General features: G+C 44.4%; 2 protein-coding genes across 2 annotated transcripts; one reads left to right on the forward strand and one right to left on the reverse strand.

Moving 5' to 3' along the window:
* Positions 1–1,003: 1,003 nt before the first annotated feature.
* On the forward strand, positions 1,004–10,497 carry LOC109467840 (chloride channel protein C-like). The gene is made up of 16 exons (XM_019765927.1): positions 1,004–1,286; positions 2,019–2,148; positions 2,583–2,663; positions 2,851–3,026; positions 3,256–3,348; positions 3,659–3,902; positions 4,366–4,560; positions 5,126–5,214; positions 5,320–5,444; positions 5,769–5,940; positions 6,421–6,601; positions 6,984–7,153; positions 7,612–7,791; positions 7,967–8,066; positions 8,390–8,485; positions 9,555–10,497. Exons 1-16 carry the CDS (start codon positions 1,051–1,053, stop codon positions 9,861–9,863), a joined length of 2,577 nt encoding a protein of 858 aa, XP_019621486.1. The 5' UTR covers positions 1,004–1,050; the 3' UTR covers positions 9,864–10,497.
* A 324-nt stretch (positions 10,498–10,821) lies between these two features.
* On the reverse strand, positions 10,822–19,368 carry LOC109467815 (acid-sensing ion channel 5-like). Its single transcript, XM_019765886.1, has 11 exons — positions 19,246–19,368; positions 15,744–15,949; positions 15,407–15,505; positions 14,904–15,147; positions 14,364–14,489; positions 13,950–14,099; positions 13,502–13,658; positions 13,182–13,238; positions 12,742–12,901; positions 11,972–12,063; positions 10,822–11,581 (listed from the first exon to the last, which is right to left on the reverse strand). Exons 2-11 carry the CDS (start codon positions 15,902–15,904, stop codon positions 11,307–11,309), a joined length of 1,521 nt encoding a protein of 506 aa, XP_019621445.1. The 5' UTR covers positions 15,905–15,949; positions 19,246–19,368; the 3' UTR covers positions 10,822–11,306.
* Positions 19,369–20,266: the final 898 nt, after the last annotated feature.

The following is a 20,266-nucleotide window of genomic DNA, read 5'->3' on the forward strand; positions in this document are numbered from 1 at the left end:
TTAGCACGAGCTTGTTTCTAAAGTCGACAAGTCATTGGTAATTTGTCACAAGACAAAGGGAAGTGAACACATGCACAAAAGTGAACGTCCCGGGTTGTTTAAGTAGTAACAATTATCCGCATGGTTACCGATACAACACGTGGGTGGAGGGTGGGACAGGAAGACCGAGTACAACCTCTTTACCGTGACTGGTCTGCCGTCCTCTAGTCTAGAACACAGTCCCTATGCCGTCCTCTAGTCTAGAACACAGTCCCTGTACCACTGGTCTGCCGTCCTCTAGTCTACAACATAGTCCCTATGCCGTCCTCTAATCTAGAACACAGTCCCTGTACCACTGGTCTGCCGTCCTCTAGTCTACAACATAGTCCCTATGCCGTCCTCTAGTCTAGAACACAGTCCCTGTACCACTGGTCTACCGTCCTCTACTCTACAACATAGTCCCTATATCGCTAGTCTATCGACCTCTAGTCTACCAACACAGTCCCTGCGAGGTCGCGGTCTCAGAACCGGCCACTAGTGGCTCGACCTCTAGAACGAACTTGTCTTCGCCTCCACTAATGACCTGTCGGGCGCAGTTTGTGCAGTAATTACACAATGGGAGTAGACCGTATCGGTCGATTTCACGAGTACTAAGACTAAACCAGCCCCTTGTGTTCACCTGTCACGGTCTTTGTGTCCTCTATTGACCCAGCGTGTCCTCAATCCTGCGGTCGTTACTCACAAGAACCAACAGGCAACGCCCATTCACTAGGCTTCCGGCGTCTTAGAGGGGTTAAAAGAGAGCCCTCGTTTACTCTACAAGAAGAGGTTTAGGCTTCGGCTTATTTTGACGTGTTCTTAGGCGTCTTTATCGGGCTTTCTTTTATGTACTGGTATCTTTTGTTACACCAACGTCCCTCAATTCGAGTGGCAAATTGCCTGGCCAATTTGATACTGTCTTTGCAGCCACCAAGAGATCTGCGCATGCTTGGAGATTCGTCCGCGGTAGTAAACTTTTGCAGTGATCGAGTTGGAACTAAGTAACCCGGCGGTCTCGGTCAGTTTTCCAGCATGCGGAGACAGACGTACAGCCTTAGCCAGAGACCGCCTCCGCAAGAGGACGACACCAACCTGGCGTCAGGGAACGAGGGCGGCTTCTTCGCCCGCGGACGAGAGTTCGAGAGCCGGTACGTCAACCATCACTACACGGAGGCGGAGAGGGAAGAACTCGCCAAGTACGAGAGTCTGGACTACCTGCCCTCACACTCCGTCGTCTATAAGAACTGGCTCAAGCGACAGGCTAACAGGTAGGAAGAAATGTATACTGACGATTTACCAATACCGACCTCTTGAGCAATGAAAATAACAGTAATAATGATTATCACTTTGTAATACTTTCCGAGATTTAAATGTCAGATAGTTGTATTTAGTGGGCACATATAATAACTGGATTTTAATTTGTTTACTACTGATTGGCCATTTCCTTACAGAACGTAAATTTTCGTTGGTTGCCAGCCAGGTATATTTTTGTTTTTCTGTGTGTTCCGATGGTAAATAAAAAGGTGTATGCTGAATGCAAACCTTCTGTTTGATATCAAACACTGATCTTCAGCCTAACCGCTGCCTTGTTTGGTGATTCCAGGTCAAATGCCTCCATACAGTATTTTGACGTGGTCTTTCGTTGATCTCATCCTATGTACATGTGTATGGAGTCGAACACTGCTATTTACATAGTAAAAATGGAGGTGTTGTGTGTCAGGTCTGTTTGTGTGTGTGTCTGCCTGTCTGTGTTTCCACATGATTAGTTAAGAAGGGCTGTATGTATTGTGATGATATTTGTTATGTGGGTGGGTCAAGGGAAGATAAATTCCAAGGTCAAATGTGGGCCTCCTGGTAGCTTTCCTTAGTACTGCAGCAGAACTTGTGTCTTTTGTCCTGGACATGCTTAGATTGTGAGAAAAAGTATTGTAGGTTCGATCCCCCTAGCAGCTTGCTCTGTAACCACGGAAACGTTGTTGTTAAAATGTTTGTGCACACAGGTTGGACTGGGACCGGTGGGTGATGATGGGGATGATCGGGTTCACTGTCGGCTTCACCGGCTTCCTGCTACATCAGGTCATCGACGTGCTCGCAAATCTTAAATGGGACCAGGCCAGGCTGTACTTAGAGGTACTGTTACCGCTTTTAAGGTCTGTGTGTTTGTGTAATCACAGTGCGTGTATTAATGCGTATATGTTTCTTTGGCAACGGAATCCATTCCATTAGAAAAAAAAAGAAACAAGAAAACAGGCCAACATTAAGACACAATTTGAAGTCGGAAGTATTGTTCTGGGTGGCTCAATAGTACAGGAAATGGACGTTTGTATGTATCGTGTCCCCACAAGGTTGCTTCAGGCCACATGACAGGAGATTAAAAAGTCAGACAGCTGCACAGATTCTATCATCCTTGTCCCCATTTAAGTACATCATACAATCTCCTTGGTTGTTCCAATGAATTCGCTAAAACGCAAAACACTTGCTGGAAGTCTGAAATCTTGTTTGGATAAGCATTTGTAAGTAAGAGCAACTGATAACCTTGACCGTTTGTCTCCCCTTGTGCACAGGGAGACCAGTTGCTGTTGACCTGGGGCTGGGTGCTCGGACTGAGTGTCGCTCTAGTCATCGTTGGATCTGGACTGGTCGTGGTAAGACATTGAAGTATTCTGTTTCAAAGTGACAACTTTTACAGTTACCGGTAGATGTGCAAAGATTAGGCGTAACAGCTTCTGCTGTGCCGTGTACCTGCTTAGCTGGTGCGTTACTCCAAAGGGCAATTATACAGGCTATACAGATACAGAGTCATTATTATAACATCTCCACCCTGTCCGCCAGTTCCTGGCCCCGGCAGCAGCAGGGTCTGGTCTCCCTGAGCTGATCGGTTATCTGAACGGGACCGTCGTGCACCAGATCTTCAACATCAAAACATTCATGGTCAAGTTCATCTCCTGCGCATGCGCCGTCGCCAGCGGGCTGCCGGTCGGACCGGAAGGACCCATGATTCATATGGGGTGAGACAGCAAAATAAGGCAATGTTTGGTCCAATACAACAACTTAATAATAAACTTATACTCTGAAACAAAAGATGATGAAATCTCTGTTACATGTTACATAATGTTCTTCAATTTGCTAAAAGTACAAAACACTAAAAACGAATATTTTCCTTGAACTATGGTGGAGCAATGAGACATAGCTATATATAGTAACCAGTCTTGTCTTTTTTTCTTCCGTTTGTTCAAGGGGTATGATAGGTGCCGGGCTGGGGCAGTTCCGGTCCGGTACGCTAGGGCTCCGACTTCCGTGCTTTTCGAGATTCAGGAACTCTGAGGACAGGTTGGTACCTCCTGAATCATGGTGATTGTTATTGGGTGATTGGGTTCTCCCTTCATGTTCCTGTCGTTTCTCTCCTATCCTGCCAGTACTTATCTTGATATGTATTCCTTTATATTAATTCTAAAGCATTAATGAGTCTAATAACACGCCTTACATGCAAGTGTGTGTGTGTGTTTCTGTGATTCCCAGTACTGACACAAGGCACACGTTCTATGACTGCTACTGTTTTGTCTACGGGATGGAACTTGAAGCAGTATAGGTAAGCGTGTGAAGTCTGCCATCTCTGATTGGCTTGTTGTCTTTGTTCCAGGCGAAACTTTATCTCGGCGGGCGCGGGTGCCGGCGTGGCCTCGGCGTTCGGTGCGCCTGTGGGCGGGCTGCTGTTCGCCATGGAGGAGGTGTCCTCCTACTGGAACATGAAGCTGTCCTGGCAGATCTTCTTCTGCTGCATGGTCGCCACGGTCACCACAGACCTCTTCAACTCCGCTTTCGAGGGGTTCGTGTACAAGGGCGACTTCGGGCTGTTTCAGGCCGAGAAGTACATCATTTTCCAGGTATATATACGCAATGTTTTCTTCTTTTAGGCAACACCTAAGTGGCAAGTCTCATAGTATAGTATGTAACCAGTTTGTAAAAATTCGAGCAATTTTTCAGGAATTTGTACTATGCACGGCTAGTTCAGCACCAAGGACAGGTCCCTCCAGCTGTGTGAATGGTGTGTCATCTGCTTTACTAGGAAACATTGTCATGGAGATTAAGGGCTCCTCGGCGGCAGACCTGGCTAAGACATGCAGGATGACTTCAACATATCTTACAGATGAAATATCCCAACAGGAATAACATTAAACACAACAAAATAGAGTCACGCAGTATCGAATTTTCCTGGCATATACATGTTACTTCTACAATGTATACCTTTGTGGTCAGGCCTTAAACAGAAGAATCACTACGGTTTGGCGACATAAAAAAAGAAACCTCAATGATTCTGACTCCCTGTTTTCTGTTTTATAACCTAAGGTGAAGTCTGAGATCGCGGTGAACATCATCGCCTTCGTCCCGGCGTTCGTGCTCGGCGTGCTCGGGGGCATGCTGGGATCGCTCTTCAACTTCCTGAACCTGAAGGTGGCCCGCTTCCGGCGGCTCCTCCTGGCCAAGGCCTCGTCCTACTGCGGCAAGAGACTTCTGCGCATGGCCGAGCCTGTACTCATCATGGTATGGCCTTATAGTAAAATGTTGAACTTTATTCCAACACACACATTATGCATGGATCAAATTTTACTATGATAATTACCAAAACAGATGAACTTTCAAGATAATCCAATGGTAACGCCTTAGTTTGGATATGGGTATACATCAGTTCGAGTTAGGATTAGGGTAACTCTGGCTTAGGATTATTTATGGTTACGGTTAGGTTTGGGGTCGGGTTAGGGTTGCATGTTTGGTTCCAGTGCTGAAATGACACAACATAATTATACAGTTTAATGATGAAAAACTGAAATGCATTAAAATTGGGTTTGACAGGGTTGTGACTTGGTGTAACCTGGGTAGTAGGACGTGGTATGAGATCACCAGGAATGGGTACTGTGTAATTAAGGTATGAAACATAAACCATGGTGTAATACGTTACATGATACAATCAATTAATAACATCCATTCTATGATGTAATTTTATCAGGTATATCCACATGATCATACAATAATGTTCCAATACATTCACACAAAACCCAAAACACTTTAAAAGGAAGTCTAAAATCTACCATTTCTCGATGCATTTTAGATCCTGATGGCTACAGCAGCAGTCTTCCTACCTGCTGCCTTTGACTGTACTCCTGTGAGGTGTGAAGAGGCAGTGGTGACAGGAAACACGTGAGTTCTGTCATGTGCATCCAAAACCTTATTTTACATCTTCTACAAACTTCAATTTTTGTTGCATAGAAACATTTAAGGGTAAGTTTTCTGCACTCTTCACAGTTACTCCTGTCTGAGTGAGACGTCCCGTCTGGACGTGGAACAGCTGTCAGAGGTGGAGACACACACATGTCCGCAACCGGAGGGAAACGGAACAGAGTCTTTGAACGGAACAACCTACAATCAAGGTACTTACGCCTTAACTCAGATACTTGGGTAGGTATGTACAGTCAAACCTGACCAAAAAGGCCACCCAGGGGACAGAGCCAAAGTGGTCTTTTGGACAGGTTTTGGACACTCTTGGCCAGATTGTTCCTACTGAAAAAATAATTATTGGGGACTGTGAAGAGCTGAATATTGTGGCCAGCTTGAAGAGGTGACTTTACAGGTTTGACTGTACGTGCATTTCACTGTATGAAATTCTTTAAGAACGCTTTTCTGCTTAACGTATCTCCTTTCAGTCACGTCAGTTTGTCTAAAACTTGACATTAGATTTTCAAATCTCATTTCAGTCGCCACCCTGATGTTTGTTACCGGAGAGGAGGGTATTCACCACCTGTTCTCGCGTGAGACCCACCGGCAGTTTGACTACGCGCCGCTACTGACGGTCCTGGCGATCTACTTTACCCTGGCCTGCTGGTGTGCGGGGTCCGCCATCTCAAGCGGACTGGTAGTGCCGATGCTGTACGTTTGGTTTCACTGTTAAACCACCTTTAGACGTAATGCATTAATCTTCAAGTGTAGGGGGAGTTACCATTTCCCTAGTGGTGGCCAATGGTTACAGGCGGCCAATGGTTACACACGGCCAATGGTTACAGGCGGCCAATATAGACTCCCATTGTCCCCAAGAATCTGCTTGGAAATTACTAACGCATCATTTTTGTACTGATAGAATAACTTAAGACCAAGGTGTATTTTGGTTTGATCCACATCTGAGAGGACGTCCCTAACTGAAGCTAGGTACTCATTTTCACCTGAAGTTGAGTGAGTGAGGAAATAGGTGTAACGTGCCTTTCCAAAGGACACAACAGGGGAGCCTGTCAGGGATTTGAACTCAGAACCTACAGATTCCGAGTCAACAACCCTAACCACAAGTCCATCTTGCCACATTGCAAGTGTAAAACCGGCTCTATGGTTATGACGAACGTCCTTTATGATTGGCAGGTTTATCGGCGGGTTGTACGGACGCGTGATTGGCCAGCTGCTGGTGACGTTGTTCGGAGTGCACTACGCGGACGGTAACAAGTTCTGGGCCTGGATGGACCCGGGGGCCTTCGCGCTGATCGGGGCCGCCTCGTTCTTCGGCGGCGTGTCCAGACTCACCATGTCACTGACTGTTATCATGGTAAGTCAATCATACTTCAACATGTGTTAAGATGAAATATCACTGTTCAAGGCTGTGGTAATGGTTGACCAATGTGCAGGTAAAGGGTAAAACAGAAGTTATTGCTAGGCGAAATCTGTAATGAGAAGGTTGCATGTACCAGTATATAGACTCCTATCTGAAAGAATTTACCACTATAGATTCCGATTCAAGATGCTGTTAATGTGTTAGGATGGTCTCTCTTTCACAAATCCTAATTTTCAAGTCAATCCATTGATCTAAAGTGACACGAATCATATTTGAATTTACAGACTCCAATTGGGATCACTGCCAGTAGAATCGCCGGTTCTACCAGATCGAAGTCTCTACGTATCCTGACATATATATTGTCTACTCCCAACAGATAGAGATCACGAATGACGTTCAGTTCCTGCTGCTGATCATGGTGGCCATCATGGTGGCGAAGTGGGTGGGAGACTTCGTGACGCACCCGATCTACCACGCCCTGCTGGAGCTGAAGTGTATCCCCTTCCTGGACGCCGAGCCCGTCATCATGCACGACGGCGACGAACCGTGAGTTTATTTGTTTATTTCAATTTTTCCCAAAGTGAAAGGGAGGGCAAAACAGGTGCATACACACCTTTACAAGTTGCCCTCCCCCATACAAAAACACATATACAACATCATATACAATATCAAAATTTACATGGTAAATAACAACAAGTATAAAAATGCATCAATATAAAAGGTGAGTGTGATTTAAGACGCTCTCACACATTCAGAACCTTCCCCGACCACCAACCAGCTAACCAAGGCTGGCTGACGTTTGGGAGCAGTCTGACAAGATGTAGGCCATTCCTTTCCATGCAAATCGAATTTCAGTTAAATTTGAGTCAAAGTCGTCCCCCGAACAGGCCCCGAACGCAGCTGATCTACTCATAACCATGGTTGTATGGCACACCCCACTGTGCCAACAAGATTGCCACAACCTTTTGAACAGTCTAAAAGACTCTAAATAACATTTTTTTCAGGTTGAATTTGGAGTTGCACTGTGCCCAGGACGCCATGTCCAGCCCAGTACGCATGGTACACCTTGTTGAACCGGTGTCGACCATCGCCAAGCTGCTCCTGGACACCCCCCACGGCGGATACCCAGTGGTACATGCCGAACTTCCTGGGGAGGAACCGACCTTTTATGGAATGATCACCAGGTATGTGTTCTATCATGATGGCTGTCAGGTACAAGGTACTGTAACATCTTTCTGACTAGTAGTATTAGGGTCAGAAAGTATCACCATACCATACAGTTGCACTACATTCGCAGACACACAAACACGTCCAAGAAGTCTGAAATCTCTTATGTTATTATGACACTTTCTCCTGTAGAATGGAGCTGGGTGTTCTACTCTTACATGAAGAGATCTTCGACACCAAGGAGCTCGTGACCGAGTCATTTGACCAGGAGACCCTTTTGGACTACAACGTGGTGAGATAATCTGGCTTAAGCAAATAAAGATCAGACGAGAGCAAATTTTCAATGGAGTCTGTATGTATGTATCTTGTCCTGAGCAGTGACTGGAAGTGAGTGTACGTACTAAAATTATATGTCAGTTGATTGTCAGGCTCTGCTTACCTGCAGGGATGGTAGGATGGATATCAACAGAAATGTATGATCATAGTATGAAATATAAACAGTTTAACAGTTACATCAGACAATCGTACGACTAATAATCCATTCTATCCTATTTCTTGTTTTTACTGGTGGAGATTTAATGATAGAATTTTTACTGTTGTTAACATGTTGTACAGGTGGCAGTGCACAAGCTCCAAGACCCAGGTGAACTGGACAAGCTACTGACAAAGTACTGCACCGACCCCAAGTACAGAACACAGTTTGTAAACCTGGTAAGCACGACTCCGCAAATCATAATCAAACTTTGAAAATATTCCCTTCACTCATCATGGCTAGCTGTCTACCACATCTTCTGACAGTTTCAGGAGTTAAAATGTTGAATATAGACATTTCTGAAATGAATGAAACTGCATGCTGTATACGATTCTTTGTATGTTTGCTTTGCTATGTCAAGGTGGGAAGACACAGTCAAATGTCTTTTCTCAAGGAATACCGCTTTAGACATTGGCTGTAGTGACATCTTTCTCTCACTCCCTCTAGCCTATCAGTCTTTTGCATATGGAATTTTATGTTTTCATGATGAAATTTTGTTTCCAACAATTGCACTGTTTTCTCACACGGACACACCTGCACGGACAATGCACCCTGCTATCTTCAAAGTGATTTTCTGAATGCGACTGTCGCTTCAAATTTAAGCTCACCTCTCACTGATCACCCTCAGCACGCTACGTCATGATTTTACCCATCAAACCACACGGTGCACGTGAATGATTTAGTCTGACCTGTCAGAGCATAAAGCCACCTGATCCACATAACTTGCACTCAAGACAGCACGTCAGCAGAACGTACTGCGCCTGCGAGAAAATGACAAATGATCTAGCCGACGAGTCGAATCGATGAGCTCTCGCGAGATAGAACGTGAAATCACTGACGACCCACATCTGTACGACGACGATTTGAGACTACAGACTTAGATCTTAACGAGTGACGTGCAAAGAGACCACGACAGGCAGACGTAGATCCGTACATTTAGTCTCACCTGTCACAGCACAATGCCAAGGCCAAGCAATCGACATAATTTGCACTGAAGAAAGACAGCGCGTCGGCAGAACGTGCTGTGCCTGCGAGAAAATTACGAATGCTTTCGCTCATTCAATAATCTAGCCAACGAGTCAGATCGACGAGTTCTTGCGAGAACATGAAATGACTGACGGTCCAGATCTGTACGACGACGATTTGAGACTACAGACCAATCTCGTCGCAACAAGTGACGTGACAAGAGGCCGCTACAGGCAGACGTAGCGGCGCATAACATTCCAGAACTGTTGTATTCGTCCGCAGCAACCCTACGTCAACCAATCATCGCTCTGCGTCAGAGACAACTTCTCGCTACACCGGGCCTACGTCCTCTTCCGAACAATGGGCATGCGCCACCTACCCGTGGTGGATTCTGGGAATCATGTGCTCGGCGTTATAACCAGGAAAACGCTGATGGGGTTCAGTCTAGAGGAACGGCTGACGTCCAAACTTCAATCCGAACTAAGGCAGCAAACCATGATGATGAACGGACATGTCTCTCTCAAAGAGCTAACAGAGCAGAGCATTGATGCCATGACCAAGGCGGAGAACAAGATGGTCTTTTGGGTTTAGTCGATGAAGGAAAACATGTTGCACATGAATAAAACACAGTGACAAAATATGCATAACTGAAGGATTAGAATCAGTCTAGTATCAGTGCAGTGAAAATAATTTTTTGTAGAAATCAGGACAGAATTTTTACAGAACAACAATTGCTGTGCTGTCCTTGGTGCTGAATGACTCTCGCAGGTTGTAAACTTTGATATATTTCACACCAGCGGTGCTATACGTTTGATTTCTAAGCAGCCATCTTCTAGCTCTGTTGCTGAAGGAGCTATACCTTTCGATCTGTCTAAACAAGTATCACATGAACACTTTTAGGATTAGAGCTTTCAATGTTACTTTTCTGTAGTAACCAGCATGCATTAGTATATCTAGTATCTGCAGCTGTATCTGTATAGCCAGTATAACTGTCCCTCAGCGTAATAACATACGAGCTTCCGTATCTGTATAGCCAGTATAACTGTCCCTCGGCGTAATACACTAGCTTCTGTATCTGTATAGCCGGTATAACCATCCTTTGGCTTAATCAATGGTCCAGCTAACACAGCATCTCTGTTACTGTCTCTCAGTAGTCCAAATCTTCTGTTGGGAAAATAGCTGCTCTGGTTGAAACAGGAATATTTATTTACTATAATCCCTTTTGTCTCGTAGCAACCGTACGTCAACCAATCGGCGTCCTCGGTGCACAAAAAGTTCTCGCTGCATCGCACCTACATCATTTTCCGCTCCATGGGCATGCGCCACCTTCCCGTGGTGGATTCTGGGAATCACGTGATCGGCATGTTAACCCGGAAGGACTTGATGGGGTTCTCCCTGGAGGAGAGAGTCGTGCAACGTCATCACCGGAACCAGGAAAAGTCGGCCGAACCGGGCTACGTCAACGCAGCTTTGGAAGACGATACGGGAACTACGATTCCGATTGACCCACAAGACCACATGATGTACTAAAAACTGTGTAACACACTGTTCTTATCAAACCAAAAATACAAAACTTTTATTTTGCCCACTTTTCACCAAAAATAACCTTTACTCTCGCCACTTCTTTCATACACATGAATAATGACATTAGCATGTATACTATTTATGAAGTGGGTGTTTGAGAAGTTTATTAAAAGGATCGGAACACACATAATGTCAAGTAGGGTATTCGTTTGAAGCTGTTAGACGACTTATTGTACAAACGTACATGCTGCCACAAACCGATGTAATAGTGCATAGAGCGGTACTACATATCACTAGCACAATCATTATGGTAAAATAAACAACATACTTTTTCGTGGAATGCTTTTTTTGTGACCCAAGTTGTGAGGGAATGTCTACTTTATAATCTTTTTTCATCATACATGTATATATATCAAATCTGTACAAAATTACAGCAACTAAATAAAAGTCTTTGATTGAAAGCTAGATAGCATATCGTATCCAAAGCACAGCAGTCACAGATTTTTCTGGTCATGTCATTTCAAGTACAGCTGATTTTTCCCCATTGGACGTTGTTCGTATCGTCGACAGCTCGGTGATTTCTGTTTTCTCTGCATCTCCTGCCGCTGTGTTCTCAAACACCATGGCGTTATCCACCTTCACGCCATCCTTGGTGGCCGTTTTACTGGAGGGTTTGCTCGAAAATAGGAAAAATGCCGAAAACTTCAGGGCCAGATATTCCAAGAACTCCCACAAGGTGATGACACTGCAACCGATGAAGAACCCGAGCTGACCTCCTACGTCACCTGTGTGAGAGGTCAAAGTGTATAGGTCAATGTCAGGGTAAGGAACGTCACAGTAGATAATGCCTCGGAGATTTTAGTGACTACTAGATTCACCTCAAAAACGATGAAATGAGTACCAAAATGATTTTTTAATGATCAAATGTTTTTGAGGCAAAAGGTAAATGCCAAAAGACTTAATTAGATCTTCCTATTTCTTGCGACATGAGAACTAATATGAGATTTCATATAAGCACAGAGGTTTAAGCAGTGAAGTCAAACTAAATGAGTGGTGCAAAATTTGTCACTGAGTATAGTTACAAACCGACGGTTACGGCCCTGTCCTTGGTGCTGAATGTGTCTGGTAGGTTATGGGCTTAGTTATATTTCGCACGATGAATACAGAATACTTACTGATCAGTCCGGACTCTTCAACTGCCTTGAACTGTTCCCATGATGTACTCCTCAGTTCGTGGTAGTACACGTCCAGTAGGACAACGTTCGTACTGAGAAAATGGTGAAAATGCAGCGTAATGCCATGTTGATTTGATTATATGGATGACATCCTCTGGGAACCCGAAAACTGATGCGAGCGTGCGAATAAAAAAAAGTTTTGACAAAAAAAAAAGTTGCTTTCACTATGAAATATACGTGGTCATGAAGGTTGAACAAATGGCACAGAATATGTTATGGCGAATAATCTACTCTTCGAATTCATTTCTTTACATTTTTGTCTTTTTTCCTTTGATTTTGGCATTCTACGACATTGGTGTCGTTTCTAAATGTTTTCCTTGCAACTTATTGTATATTTTGCTCATTTAGCAACTTTTTTGCACGATTTACAGTATGGTTGAAAACTTTTTTTTTTGGGAAACGGCCGAAAATTCATGCGCGCGCGGATGTCATCCATATAATCAAATCAACATGGCCTAAGTACAAACCGAAGGGTGGGGCCTTAGCCACATACACACTAACACTAATCACATGCATATTGTCACGTTTATAATACTACTATGTCTTTTCCCTACTACTCTCCAAACAGAGGTTCAGGCTTCGGGTACTTCGGCAAATGGATACTGCCTGGCCAATTTGATACTGTCTTGCAGCCACCAAAAGATCGGCTTGGAGATTAAACCCCAAATGTTCTACCACTACCACTAATACAAATGTTTGATGGACCTTACCTCATGTACCCTCTGCTATAATTGAAAGTTGTTTCGTAGAACTCTGCAGCCTTGAGTGAAGGGTAGCCAGCGTACGACACTTGTGAGGAGTAGGAGGTGTACTCACACGGCACCGTGCAGCCGCAGAAGTCAAACTCGTTAGTTTCGCTCAGAAACGTAGCTGGAACAAAAATGTTTGGGAGAATAGTTTTTACTGAGAGTTATCTGTTTTCAGCCAAAATACGTTTCAAACACAATTCCAACGTAGGTACAATCACCAATACAGTAATCCCCCTACTAGTAAAAAAGCTAATACCCTCTAACTCTTTCGTCAGGAAGAGAATTGACAAACCCTCTAATACTAGTGAATACAATACAAACAATTCTATAGACCGTACATCTCCATATCAAAGTTCCAGCTCCAAAGTTCTGTAAATGCACAGAGAGTTTTTAGAACCTACCTAAGGTTGGCAGGGCGCATGTTGTCAGCTCCAGTGCTGTGCAGTAGTCCACATCACCTACGAAATGGAAGAAGACAACGAAAATACACCTTATTCTCTCACCACAGGTAAGACAAGGTAACAAGATATATTTGTTAGATAGTTAGTCTCGCAAGAATTTAATTTCCGAGAGTCTAATTATGTTGTTACGGGAGCCATTAGTTCTGGACGGGATCTGAAAATTGGCTTGTTGGACTGCTAGGATTTCTACAAGATATTACTTATATATAAGATGACATTCTGTAACACAACACAACACAAGACATTAACTGGATACGAACCTGGATAATACAAAGGTCTGCAATTGCAGGCTCTGACTACAATTTCTGCGCGGCATTCTAGCAGGCAGCCAGCCAGGGTGTACTTGTCGAAGTACTTCAAAAAGTTCTGGTCTTTCCTCGGGTCACACTGGCCCCATGGCGCCTGCTGGTTTTTGACCTAATGACCAAAATTGATATGAGAAATTACAAGGAGTCTTTAATTTTTATTAAGTCTTGGGTTTTTGTGAAAAATGTAAAAATATAACCAAAATACCATCAAAAATAGCCCAGATTTATTGCACTATATTGCACTACTTTAAGCTACAAGATGTGATATCGTACGTAGTACAATAGAGCATTGTTGTCATAGGAAGACCACGAGTACATATCGAATCCCCCCCTAACCAACTTGAGCCACAGATCATCATACGCTAAAATCTACACCTTAAGTTGTATTAAAAAGCCTCACGTGTGTCTGGAAGGTACTGGCGTAGGTGTGGCTGCCAGGCGCGACTGCAGTACCGACTAACTCCGGGCGGGGCGGTTCGTACTGGTCGTGCACTTGGAATACGAGGCCGTACTCCAGGTTCCCGATGAAGGGGTCCTCCGTGTACTCATGCTGTTGGTAATGAAACAAGGAAAAGGTCCCATAGCCTTTTACATCACAGAATGGATTAGTACTAAGTACGATTGTATGAAGTAACTTACTCTGGCATTACTGGTATGCAAGTAAGAACACATTTCTTGGAACCTCATATAACATCCTACCACCCAGGTCTACTGCTGAGCACGAAGTACATGCAAAATCCCCTTAAAGTTAAACAAGTGCCACCCGAAACAAATTGCACTATATACTCTGGCACCCCTGCAGTCTCTACATTACCGTCTGTATGTCCAGGATGAGTTTGAGTCCGTTGCCCGCCCCGGGTGAGGTTTGCCTCAGCGGGGAGTTCTTCTCACTGTTGAAGGTCCAGCAGTTTCCGTACTCCGTGAAGACGTGGGTGAAATTCTGAAAAAAAGAGTTACACAATGTTATTGTACCCGTGTGCGTATGATACACTTACATACTAGTATATTCGTATAGCCTGGTTTTCAGTCTATCGCGGTTGGGGCGGGTTTTCTTCGGGACTGCTGAAGCTTTTCCCCGCCCGATCGCGACTTAGCTAGGTTTTGGAAATGGTCAGACGTTTCAGGTAGTACTAGTATCCACCACACTGTACCCTTCGTCAAAGACGAAGAACTCGTCAAATCGTACTGAAAATACACTGAGCTTTTCTACATCTACTAGACTCTGATCAGTTCCAAAATGTCATGAAAGTTCATCTGTGTTGGTAGTAACCATAGTAAAATGTTGAACTTTATTCCAACATAAAGATTACACAGAGATCAAAATGTACTGATTTTTCATGTGGCGTGACCGTACTTCAGCGTAACACCTGCTCCCCCGCCATGAGCACTCGGCAAGCGTGACGTTGTCCAGTACGAAGCCGTTCCGTCGCACGAACCCGGGAAAGTCTTCCACCAGCCCCGCCGACGCGTTGAACGCGTCCCAGTCGATGCTCTCGCTGAGGTTGCGAAGAGCGACCGGATCGCTCACCAAAGCGGCGATCTGGTACAGGGCTCCCAGATACGCTAGGTCGTTCTCCGTCACACCTGAACCGCGGATTCTAAAAAAAATGCTACAGTTAAGGCTCCGTCCATGTGCGTTGTCAAACACAAGATGAACATATTTCCTAATTTGCATTAATGTAGCTAACCTATAGATTTAAACGCTCTTAATCTGACCACATGGCGTGTCTAGAATATACTAAGTAATGGGGTAAATTTTTGGACGTCAACGCATACTGCACACACACACAAACACACACACACATACACACACGGGCACACACGCAAGTAATATTACCTATATAGGAAACCACACACCTGTTAAAGTCACAGATAGTGACCGCTGGAAACGTCAGTTCGCTCTCCAGCTGCACGTTGATCTCTGTACCAGTACGGTACGCGAAATAGTTGTTGAACCTGCATGGAAGAGAGAAAAGATCAAAACTTCGTGGCTTCCTTCGACAGCCAAGAGAATAGAGAGTAGGGCCGGGCAACTCCAGTTTGGCTCAACTCTATACTAGCTCACTCAACTCCCCCTTTCGCGATAATTTGGTGTAATAAGGCAAGGCTCTTCGGAAACGGCTAACGGCTACTGCCCGATACTAGGCTGGCTCCCAGGGTAGACAACAATGGAACGGAGCTGCATGTATCTCACCTGTCCACTATCTGCCAGGTGCAGAGCCCAAACGCAGCCAGGAAGATGAGAGTCCACAGCGCCATGTGGGGCTTGTTCTTGGCGTTGGCGATCCGGGCCGCGCCGTGGCACGTGGTGTAGTTGGCGAACTCGTGGTCCAGAGAGTTTTGTTCGTCCCCCATGTTCACTTAATGTGGTGTACCGTAGTACATGTATCCCCAACGTTCCTGGAATGATGGTTATTAAAAAAGATGTCATGAACAACTCGAGTCCGTGCATAATCAGCTTTTCGGTAAGGGCCCGGTCACATACGTCGTAATATCGTCTTGCGATCGCAAACTGATGCAGTGTGTCACACCTTTATGTCGGGCGATTGATTCTGTCACAGCCTGCTTAAAAAAGGGCGACATCGAAATCGTGCGACGACCTACAAAAGTATGCGACCACGTTAAACTTTATAAAGTACAGATTAGCAATTGTAGCCTCAACTCATTTGGGCCGCAAGTGGGCAATCCTGGCTGAACATATATCAGTATTGTTGGATGCAGTGCTCACCTTAAAAGCATATTTTAACCTTGGGTCATATCCCAAATAAACTTGAACCTGTCATCGCTCACCAATGAGGGGCTGTGGTAAGATGTCTAAGATTTCCCTGGGGGCATGTTGGCCCTGTAGCCGAGGATCTACCATGCGACATTCGGGTGCGGACCAACTCCCCAGGCATGTTATCTGTCTATCAATTTCTACTCTTTCCAGCCGCTTCCTATGCCTGGTAGAGGCTACAGGATCCTACAGGAGCGCCGGAGCTGGTCGGTGTAGGCTCTGGAAACAGTCTGGCATCCAGGCTAATCGAGGGTTGAACGTGACCCAACACCGCAATCTCTCGATCTCGGGAAACGTGCATTTAATTAACGCCCACTCGGCACGGATCGGTCGATTACTGATCAGCACGGGAAACGATAGCCCCTGTGCGTAACTCCGGCCTCCCTGCCGATTTTATCGGCCGATACGGTCGGCTCCAACCGAACAAAAACAAAGACTAGCCTGTGCAATGGTCCGTGATGTTTTCCTGGTCTCAGACATGTTGCTAATTGAAGTTCCACTAGAAGCAATGGTTGGTAAACACCGTTCGATACACAGTCGTTCCGTTTGCAAACAGAGACTAGCGACTCCAGACTTTTTACAACGTTTCTTTTTTTTTAAATTCCTTTAAATTCATTGGTTTTGTTAGTTTTGGTTCAGCATGTTATTATTAGCGGTTAGGTCACACTGACATGATCATATGGATGGCATCCACACTGGCATCAATTTCGTTAATTCGTTAGAAAAGGTTTGCGACCATACTCACAACTATACAGTATACTGTTTATGTACTTCAAGGATGACAGAGGTCGAAAGGAAAAGAAGAAAATGCCAGATGAAGGGAAGCAGGGCTCGAATTACTAGTAGACTTACTTGCGCCACCAAGTCTTCCATTCCAAAGGCAAAGAAGATGTGAAAGAACAAAACTAGAGAATTAATTGTTTGGTACGAGTATACTATGCTCTGTGTGTTCTGTCATTTGTTCAGCATTCCTGTCCTCAGTTTTAATGAAAGCAAATTTCCGCCAAACTCTTTTTCTTCGCACGCCCGCATCAGCTTTGTTGTGTCCCGAGGATGCCAACCGCCTGGCCCATCCGCATTATCAAATCAGTACTGCCCAGTGTTGACCGGGGTTGTGGAGTGTATGCTGACAGGCCGTGTCCGCTGGGACGCCTGGTCGTGACCGAGATCTCCGTTTCCAGATGCCACATAAACAAACCCTTCTCATATAACTATATGCACAGATACAGACAGTTGATCTACTTGTCCAGAGGCTCATAGATTTATCAGATTTAAAATTTTTATGTCATGTCATGTCATGTCATATCACATCACATGTTTTTAAACATTAAAAAACGTATTTAGATGATACGATGATAGAATTTGTCTCTCTGTTTCGTTCCTGCTTTAGTTTTACGTCATCCATAATCGTTTTACTGGTACCTCTATTTTTCTTGTGAGCAACGGATGTTTTCTCACAATCTATCAAAGCAAACAACGGCCCTATTTTAATAATTCATGTTCATTATCCCTAAACCTCTTTTCTCTCGAAGTTTATGTAAGATGATCCAGCTTGTAGCTTCCGGTGTCAAGGCGAATCAGTTGGTCAATGTCAATGTCATTGCTTTTTTTTGTAACAGATCGTTTACAAGAAAACACTGCGACTCTAGTTAAATTGCACAGTAATTGACACAGTGACTATGTTCTTGAAGTCGATATTAGTTGTGTACTCGCTAAGAAGACTATTAAACACGTAGATAAGTCGCGGACTTAACGTCACAACAACATGTCGACAGCCAAAATGAGGCATAAAACGGTTTACACAAACAAAAACCCTAAGAAGAAGACTAAGCACGTAGATCGTCGTGAACTTAACGTCGACCACAACAACATGTAGAACATGTGAAAAAACTGTTCTGTAGTGCTAATTTACAAGCTTGTTTACCTATGATCAAGGCGTAAGCCTGGGTACCATCCTAGGTTCCCATGTTCACTCTTTCGTGAACTGAACGAGTAGGGTCAGAAGGATTTTGAATCATATATGATCACCTATATCTAGTACTCGTATTTACCCACCACCACCCCCTCCCGCCCGTCTCCTGCCCTATGTAAAACATATCTTGCATCACTCCACCATTAGTAATTCTTACACTGCACTATCATTTTGTGTCAAACCCTTACAAATATCCCTGGAACAAGAAGAAACAAGACTTACCGACAATTCTGACCCTCAGAACGACACCGTACCACACACGTCACCTTATCTCACCTCACAGCCCGTGGCACGTCCCACGGGACCTCGGTGTCCCTCTGGTCGCCCGTGGGCGCCAAAATATGCTAGAAATTTGTCGAAGTGGATTTCAACACGCTTCACACAGTCGGAAACTGGCCTGTTAAATCACGTAGGTATTAAAGACGCTAATAATGAGGTATGTTTGTTGCTGCTCAAAAATCCCAAGATATCAAGACCGGGCCACGGATGACCACACCAAAAGGACTGTGGATTGACTAAATATTGAGTCCCGTGTAGAGAAGGCAAACCAACATTTCAAGAAAATTACACTCGTAAATGATGACAAAGAACCATGTGACTTTCAGTGACAGTAATCATTCCAGACGACCTAAGTATAGATATCCTAAACGTCCTTGGTCACACGTAGTCACAACAAAGAAGTTGAAAGAAGTTACGACCACTCCCTGTCTAATTAGCTTAAGTACTGCGACCGATAGGACGTTCTTGTCACTTTGAAACCAGAACACAAATACTACACTACCAGGTGTGGCTATGGACGACAAAGGCGTCTATTTGTGAGCCCAGCGGGGGCGCCATTGGCAAACAAGAATTTCAGCTAAAAGTAAAAATCTCAGGGCCTCAAGCGACAAATCTCAGAAGTTACCGACCACAGAACACACGGGGTACAACAAAGAAGAACTCGTTCACCTCTTGGCGATCGCGATCTAGTAGTAGTTGAAGAACAAGCTCCCGTACGTACGTAGGTTAGACCGAGGATCAGCTGTATGTGGTTACCGTGTCGTCTGTCAAACCTGCGAGCTGGTACTGTTGTTACAGTGTTAGGAATGAGGCTGAGAGGTATGACCTTTAACCTCTCGTTAGTTGCGCACCACAGGGTTCTATTATGTGTAGGTGGAGCGGATAATCACTGTGGGATCTCAAAGTAGCAGCCTAAACCAGGCTTCAGAAGCGGCTGGAAAGAGTAGAAATTGGCCAAAGAGATTAATTTAAAGGTGGAAAGATGTGGTTATCCATGTGTTGTTTTAAGGGGTGGGAAGGTAAATATGTTACCAACCTTTCGTAGGATTATTCAAGAAATCAGTCTCCAAAAGCTGGACCCAGTTAGTAGCTACAGTACTTGTGCGGTCAATCCTTTGTCTCGAGATCCGTACGATTACGTGTGCAACGTCCGTTAGGTCGTATCAAAATATACCCCGCCCATGGATTGTGCTTTTTGTTTGTTTTTTGTTTGCTTTTCCGTCGTTGCGAGTAAGCCTCAGTGGGCGTGTTGTGGTTACGTGAGACAGATTTTAACTCAGGTGTGACTGATACTTAAAAGGGCGCCACGTCTTACTACTCCTGCTGAAAAGGAGGTCATTTGTAACGTGTTGTCCGACTGAAAATGACAAGTGGCTTCACTGAAAGAACGATATCGATGACCATTCTTGAAAAGAGGTAGAATTACCACTTTCTATAGGTAAAAAGGCACCAGGCCAAATGTCGGCATCAATGTTTCTGTCATTCTAAGCTTTAACACAACATGCTTCTCATTTCAAAAGGAGACACATTGTAACGTGATAAATGGATAAAATTCAACAAGAGAATTCAACTGATTGACATGATTAACTCGAATTCGGTAACGTGTCATTATAGAGCTTTTATCGTTTGTATTTCATTCTAATATTTAACACAACATGCTTCTCATTTCAAAAGGAAACATACTTGTAAC

The sequence above is a fragment of the Branchiostoma belcheri genome, unplaced genomic scaffold, assembly GCF_001625305.1.
Source record: "Branchiostoma belcheri isolate BF01 breed outbred unplaced genomic scaffold, Haploidv18h27 scaffold19, whole genome shotgun sequence".
Taxonomy (NCBI): domain Eukaryota; kingdom Metazoa; phylum Chordata; class Leptocardii; order Amphioxiformes; family Branchiostomatidae; genus Branchiostoma; species Branchiostoma belcheri.

What these genes read in the sequence shown, in the direction of transcription:
- LOC109467840 (XM_019765927.1), top strand. Translation starts at nt 1,051, where the DNA reads ATGCGGAGACAGACGTACAGCCTTAGCCAGAGACCGCCTCCGCAAGAG. An exon ending in CGGAACAACCTACAATCAAG is followed by an intron (nt 5,445 to 5,768) that starts GTACTTACGCCT and finishes ATCTCATTTCAG; the next exon opens with TCGCCACCCTGATGTTTGTT. An exon ending in GAACACAGTTTGTAAACCTG is followed by an intron (nt 8,486 to 9,554) that starts GTAAGCACGACT and finishes ATTCGTCCGCAG; the next exon opens with CAACCCTACGTCAACCAATC.
- LOC109467815 (XM_019765886.1), bottom strand. Translation starts at nt 15,904, where the DNA reads ATGGGGGACGAACAAAACTCTCTGGACCACGAGTTCGCCAACTACACC. An exon ending in TCATCCTGGACATACAGACG is followed by an intron (nt 14,100 to 14,363) that starts GTAATGTAGAGA and finishes CATTACCAACAG; the next exon opens with CATGAGTACACGGAGGACCC. An exon ending in TGAAGAGTCCGGACTGATCA is followed by an intron (nt 11,582 to 11,971) that starts GTAAGTATTCTG and finishes CCTCTCACACAG; the next exon opens with GTGACGTAGGAGGTCAGCTC.